This window comes from Poromitra crassiceps (assembly GCF_964638095.1).
Source record: "Poromitra crassiceps genome assembly, chromosome: 10".
NCBI lineage: Eukaryota > Metazoa > Chordata > Actinopteri > Beryciformes > Melamphaidae > Poromitra > Poromitra crassiceps.
The window spans coordinates 14638371-14645870 of record NC_139631.1 but is presented as its reverse complement, the minus strand read 5'-3'; the positions used below and the strand labels follow the sequence as shown (position 1 = coordinate 14645870).

At 47.8% G+C, this 7500-nt stretch overlaps 1 protein-coding gene across 1 annotated transcript in view; it reads left to right on the top strand.

The window, feature by feature from the left end:
- The window catches only part of ptch1 (patched 1), a gene marked incomplete at its 5' end in the record, with an annotated part of 68175 nt that overhangs the window by 45353 nt on the left and 15322 nt on the right, over positions 1 to 7500 (top strand). Inside the window, 2 exons of the mRNA XM_083643884.1 lie at positions 71 to 380; positions 2116 to 2258. Of these exons, the coding sequence (XP_083500010.1) occupies positions 71 to 380; positions 2116 to 2258 (453 nt within the window). The remainder of the gene's footprint in view (positions 1 to 70; positions 381 to 2115; positions 2259 to 7500) is intronic.

The window sequence follows — 7500 nt, the reverse complement described above, 5'->3', positions numbered from 1 at the left end:
AAAAAGTGTTGCACTCTGTTGGATTATGTTATGATGATCTTGATGATCTTATCGCTCGTCCTGTCTCCAGTGGGTTGTGATAGTGCTGTTCCTGTGCCTGCTGGGGGTGAGTCTGTACGGGACGACCCGGGTGAGGGATGGCCTGGAGCTGACTGACATCGTGCCCAGAGAGACCAGCGAGTACGACTTCATCGGCGCCCAGTTCAAGTTCTTCTCCTTCTACAACATGTATGTGGTGACGCAGAACGCCGAATACGCCCAGATCCAGCCTCTGCTGCACCAGCTGCACCAGCGGTTCCACTCCGTCCGCTACGTGCTCAAGGAGGACAACGGACAGCTGCCCTCCATGTGGCTTCACTACTTCAGGGACTGGCTGCAAGGTACAAACAAAAAGCTTTGTGTTTAACATTTAACCCAACTGATAGCTTTGTGTTTAACATTTAACCCAACTGATAGCTTTGTGTTTAACATTTAACCCAACTGATAGCTTTGTGTTTAACATTTAACCCAACTGAAAGTCCATTGGATTGCGTTTGAGTCGGGCCAGGTGAAGGTTCTCACTCGGTCACTTGGGTTTGGACTTTGGATCTACTGGACTTGACTGGGAATCTGGGATACATTTTCAGGTTTGGGTTCAGGCTCAAATCTTCAAGCTTTGAAAGTGAAGGGGTCAGAAGCAACAATAATGGTCGTTGTTCAGTGTTTAATTGACCTGAAAACAGATTTCAAGATGCTCAACATACGTAATATCAATCGCCATATACGATTTTCAAAATTGTCAACGATTAAAAAACACAAGAAAGCCTGAGGGGTTTATTTCCATGGAGGTCCTCTGTACGTTGGTAAGTTTGAAAGGGAAGCTGTCTATCTCTCAATAGTAGTCAATTGGTTGCTGGTTCTATCCCCACTACTGATACAGTGCCTGAGAATGGCGAAGTGCTACTGAGCAATAGCATGTAGCTGCTCGCCCAGGTATCATGCACCTAACAGAGAGTTGGGTTTACTATAAGCCACATGTATCATCCACCTAACAGAGAGTTGGGTTCACTATAAGCCAAGTGGAGAGCGCCGGTGAGTAAGTGCACTCACTGACTTGTTTCTTAGGGCCAAACACATTGTGAGAGTGTGTGTGTGTGAGCAGGCTGGGAACCACACAGAGAGTGTGTGGGTGAGAGAGAGAGAGGACTGGGTCTGATATTGCTCTCTGCTCTGGTGGGACAAATTGGAGCCAGACAGGCCGAGGAGCGAGACCCAAAACAACATGTCCCGCAGACGGACCACAGCATGGGCCATGGGGGAGAGCTGAGGGGGTGGGGAGGGGAGGGGAGGGCAGCCATCCACATATGGATTAAAGAGTAATACAGAGAGAGACACACATGTTGCTGATATATCCCTAATGATCGCCCTGAATCAAAAGCAACCGATTCTGGGCTTTTGAAGTCGGGTGTGGCGGGCGAGACTAAAACAGAGTTATCATATTAAATCAGTCAGGCTTATTATAGGGTTAGGTTTGGGCTGCTGGGTTGTGTTGTGATGTGTTCCGTTGTACCGTGCTGTATCTTATTGTGCTGTCGGCCTGGGCGGTAGGGCCTATGGTTCAAATCAACCGTTTTTTGTCTTTTTTTAATTGTGTGATTTACATACAGTACACATACATATACATATAAATATACATATACACATACATTTACATATGTATCACGATATGCAATGTTATGTTACATTGGATAAGCAAATTGATGTTCATCGCATTGAACTGCAAAGTAAATGAAGTGCAATGTCAAACAAAACTATATTATACAATTTGCTTTGTTATCCTCAATTTATACAACAGCGTTGTGTGTCACTATATCATCATAACCATCACGATATGAATCCGCTGAAAGACAATAAATGATCATATTGAATTATTCCCCAGCCCTATTATGCCTTGTTGTGTTACATGTATTTTATTGTGAACTGATTCACGTCTTTAAAGTCTTCCTGGAGCCTCCATTGTAGGCTTATCAAGTTTGTTGCAGGGGAAGAATGAACAAAGATAGCGCTAGCAGCATGTTAGCTTGACTCGTATTCCCATGATCCAACCTGTCTCTGGTGCTGTGCGTCCCCCCGCAGCGCTGCAGCAGGCGTTCGACAGGGACTGGGAGGCCGGCCGCATCACCCTCAACAGCTACAGGAACGGCTCTGATGACGGCGTGCTGGCCTACAAGCTGCTGGTGCAGACCGGACGCAGAGACAAGCCCATCAACTTCAACCAGGTGCGTCCCGTGTCCTTCCTCTCAGTCTGCTCCTGTCATGTCGGACTGCCGTCATTCAAAAGCAGAACATCAGGGGTTAAACGCTCGCTTTGTCAGAGGTTCCACTTATCGACAGCAGTGTCAAAGCCATTTGGACGTGTTTTTTTTTTGCATGCTTGTGTGTATGTGTGAGTGTGTGCTTTGTGGTCTGTGGCCGAGGCAGGGAGAGCCACACCTGGCTTATAAACGCTCTCTCTCTCTCTCTCTCTCTCTCTCTCTCTCTCTCTCTCTCTCTCTCTCTCTCTCTCTCTCTCTCTCTCTCTCTCTCTCTATCTTTTCTCTCTCTCCCACCCTCTTTTCTCTCTCTCCCTATCTTCTCTCTCTCTCTCTCTCTGATGACTTTACCGAGCCCAGGAATTTAAAGCCCTCGCTGGGGCTGCAACCCGCCTCTGAAAAACCTATTAACTCTTCATTTAAACCATTTGTCCCATTTGCTAGCTACAGACTAGAGATTTGTGTGTGTGTGTGTGTGTGTGTGTGTGTGTGTGTGTGTGTGTGTGTGTGTGTGTGTGCGCGCGCACGCGCGTGCGTGTGTGTGCGTATGCGTGCATAGTTGCATACGTGCGTGCCTACGTGCATGTGTGCGTGCGTGTGCGTGCGTGTGTGTACGTGCAGGGCCCTGACAGTAAGATGCCTCCTCTTAGCATTGGGGTTGTCAGTTGAACACGTTTGCAGTGATTCCAGCTTCAGTTGTCCGTATGAGAAGAGAGAGCATGCTGCAGGCTGCAACGGGGCCCTAACCCTAAGTCATTAGCTGGAAAATGGCCCATGTCTTAACACCACAGGTGATATCAAATCAGACTGCAGCCATCAAGGTGTTGGCTACTAATACTGTGCATTTAAATGCAAATGAGGGCCGTTTGATATTCATTTATCCATAGCAACATTTGATTTGAATAAATGGCTGTGTTGACAAAGCTTTACAGCAGGTGGTTGTAGTCCACCCACCATGTGTGTAGTCCTGTCATGACTTCCAAAATGGAGGAAAAGCACAATCAATCCGTCGACTCAATTTGATAACACTTCTTAACGTGCATTTCCATACACGACCACCTCCAAAAAAGCACCAAAGAAAACCCCCTGGATGCACGGCTGCATTCTTTGGCAGGAAACTGTAGATTTGGATCAGAAACAAACATCTCCGGGGCCTCCTGGGTAGTGTAGTGTAGAGAGGTAAAAGCACTCGCCTACCACCGTGGACACCCGGGTTAAATTCCCGGCAGCGGTCCTTCCAGCTTGGTCAGACGTTCCTACAGACACAAGCCAGTGGGGGTATGAGTCCTGGTGGCTGCACTAGCGCCTCCTCTGGGGGGAATAGCGTGATCCTCCCACACGCTACATCCTGCCAACACACACACACACACACACACACACACACACACACACACACACACACACACACACACACACACACACACACACACACACACACACACAGATTTAGATTAAATGATTAGATTAAATGAGTATTCTATTCTCTATCTCCTTGGATTTCTCCTGTGTTTGGGTGGTGGTGTGTGTGTGTGTGTGTGTGTGTGTGTGTGTGTGTGTGTGTGTGTGTGTGTGTGTGTGTGTGTGTGTGTGTGTGTGTGTGTGTGTGTGTGTGTGTGTGTGTGTGTGTGTGTCTGGATGTGTTTCTCCCCCTCTATTCTCTTCTTTCTTAGCAGCCCCTCCCCTCTACTTATTGGGGCTGTTTCTCCAACTGAATCAGCTCCATGTTGCTCCTACTCTGCACCGCTCTCCCCCTCGCCAGTAGGAGGCAGGAGGCAGGCGTGGTGTGCGGCCCTGTGACATCACTTCCTGTGCCTGTGAGGGAAGTTAGGTTGCCGTGAGGCCGCCAGCCGTGCCGCCTGGGCTTCCCGTGACAGCTTGAAGACATACAGTTGTTGCGTATCCCGCTGCTAAATTCAATCCAGATCCTCTGGAATCCAGCTCTCTCCCTTGCCCCCCCCCCCCTCTCTCTCTCTCTCTCCACTGTTGCTCTCTCTCTCCATTTCTCTTCCTCCCTCCCTTCCCTCCCTGCTCTACTGCTGTGTCCTCTTTCAATGAGGAGAGCTGAAACACGTGGTCCCTTTGAGGCAGCTCAGTGTGTCTGTGTGTGTGTGTGTGTGTGTGTGTGTGTGTGTGTGTGTGTTTTGAGTGTGTGTTTCTGCTTTCGTCAGTTGTGAATGCACGTACAGTAGTAGCTATGGTATTTTGTGTGCCTCAAAATGAAGACCAGATCTTTTCCAACCCTGGCAAATTGCAAAGCGAGATGTTTTATTTTGATATGCCACAGCACGGATCTCTGCTGAGGTGTTCTGCCTTTGATCTGTGGCTGTTAACATTTCTCTCTGCGCCGGGCGACCATTCGTTCCTTATGGCCTTGCTTGCATGGGAATCGGAGTAGGTAGTGGGACTCGAGATTTGGGACTCGTGAACAATCTTTATTTTTATGTTGCCATTTGTTCGCGCATTAAGGACATTTCTATTAATAATAATGTCAGCTAATCAATGCTAATACTAGATGAAGGAGTGAGGATAATACAGTACATGCAGACCGGAAGACATCCAGCAGGTGATAGAACGCTCACCCATGAGAGACTTGAGATTTGACTTGGACTTGCAAAAAATGACTTGTGAGCATCTCTGGTGTATGTGTGTGTGTGTGTGTGTGTGTGTGTGTGTGTGTGTGTGTGTGTGTGTGTGTGTGTGTGTGTGTGTGTGTGTGTGTGTGTGTGTGTGTGTGTGTGTGTGTGTGTGTGTGTGTGTGTGTGTGTGTGTGTGTGTGTGTGTGTGTGAGATAGGAAGATAAGGCCAGGGAACGATAACGCTTTGGAGAGGGAAGACAGAAAGAGCCAGAGTAAGAGAGAGCGAAGCAAAGGGAGAGGCGGAAAGTTAGCGAGTGTTAAGGAAGACTGCTCATGGTATGAAGAGCTCTTTTCTTCTCGGGGGCCAGGTTGGTCTCTGGCGCTGGGGATGCCGAGTACCCATAGAGGTCAGGATAAGTCTAGGTGCCCATAGGGGTCAGGAGAAGCCTAGGTACCCATAGGGGTCAGGAGAAGCAGTACCCATAGGGGTCAGGAGATGCCTACAGTAGGTACCCATAGTGGTAGAGGTCAGGATAAGTCTAGGTCCCCATAGGGGTCAGGATAAGTCTAGGTCCCCATAGTGGTCAGGAGAAGCCTAGGTATCCATAGGGGTCAAGAGAAGCCTAGGTACCCATAGGTGTCAGGAGAAGCAGTACCCATAGCGGTCAGGAGAAGCCTAGGTATCCATAGGGGTCAGGAGAAGCAGTACCCATAGCGGTCAGGAGAAGCCTAGGTACCCATAGGGGTCAGGAGAAGCAGGTAACCATAGAGGTCAGGAGAAGCCTAGGTACCCATAGGGGTCAGGAGAAGCCTAGGTACCCATAGGGGTCAGGAGAAGCAGGTAACCATAGAGGTCAGGAGAAGCCTAGGTATCCATAGGGGTCAGGAGAACCCTAGGTACCTATAGGGGTCAAGAGAACCCTAGGTACCTATAGGGGTCAGGAGAAGCCTAGGTACCTATAGGGGTCAGGAGAACCCTAGGTACCTATAGGGGTCAGGAGAACCCTAGGTACCTATAGGGGTCAGGAGAACCCTAGGTACCTATAGGGGTCAGGAGAAGCAAGTGTGAGCAACATTTGTACAGATGTTGTGTTATTTTTATAGCTCTACTCCATTTGCTGGGTGGCATTTCCTTCAGTGTTAACAACCAGGTTAACTGCACACAGACGCACTTAGGGACTCCAGCCAATTTTTTTTATTGTTACGCTAACTCAAGCAATTTTTCTCTCCCCACCCCCCACCCCCCCAACCCCCCCAGAAAACCTTCCTCGTTTCTCCATCTACCTCGCTCCCCTGAGTCCAGCCTCGCCCCCCCTAACCCCCCAGCCAGCCCTTGGCCTGCCTCTGTGAAGGAGGTCTTTATGGTTGTGTGAAGGGAGAGTGGCGTGGGCGGTGTACAGTAATGCCTTTACCTCTCAGGAGGTAGCCACGCTAGGCTACGCTCCCCTGCTTCCACATGGGCGGGCAGGAGCAATGGCAATGAAGAAGACAGCCGCGCTTCGCTTTAACTAGCCAGTGTGACCACAGTGGTTGCAGCTAATGACACACTGCGAGCGAGGGAGCTTGGAAACAATCTCCAAAAGGATAGAAACACCCTACATGGGTTTTACTGTAGGGCTGGGCGATATGGACCCAAAAATCATATCTCTGTATTTTTAGTCTGAATGGTGATACACAATATATATTTTGGTATTTTCTATGAAGTGGGCTAAATGTTCAGCTGTCAGAGCCATTATGTGAGATGTCTCACAAGCACTTTTATGAAAACAACTCTTGGTAAAGGGACTCAGTAAGACTGCAAGAGGACTCGATGTACACGGCGAGTTATAGTAACATACCCAGCAGCACCTTCTCAAAGGACCAGTAACACATGCTGCAAGGGTTTGTTCAGAAAGGTATTCTGTGGTCAGGAAGCTAGCGCCGAGATGGGCCAGCCAATATCTACTGCATGTAGAGAAGCTGATTTCACATTTTCCATGTTTTAATGTGGCATGATCATTCTGGGAAGCTGCGATGAGAAGTACGGGAAATTTCAGAAAGGCGACCAGTGTTTTACTTGTTGACTTTTCTTTGGTCGGAAAGAGAGAGGGAGAGCAATATTTGACTCTTATTTTGAAAGCTGCTCCGTTCTCTTGCGCTCATGCATGTGTATAAATAAGCATTTCTGTGGTCAGTTCACCTGCAGAATGTTTTGCTTCAACATGTCTTATTTCCACAATGACTTTTCATATGCAACGTAGGCTTCGCAGGCTCGCTGCGATTTCCTACGCAAGAACCTCCTAGGTGTTTGACCTCACCATCTGTTAATTGTCTGTTTCCATTATGCATTTTTTTTAAACTGTCAAAGTCCATTTTAAATGTGGAGGAATTAATATTCTTCTGTAGAAAATGAATACACGCCCTAAATGTGCAAGTGTAGCTCTGCACGTGGAATGGAATAGAATAGAATACCTTGGATGTCCATGTCCACACAGGAGGGAAATCACCCTTTGTTTCCTTCCATGTTGTCACATAATGAGCATTAAAACTTGTGCTGCAACTAATGATTATTTTAATTGTCGATTAATCTGTTGATTATTTTCTTGACGAATCGATTAGTAGTTTGGTCTATAAAATGTCACAAAATGGTGAAA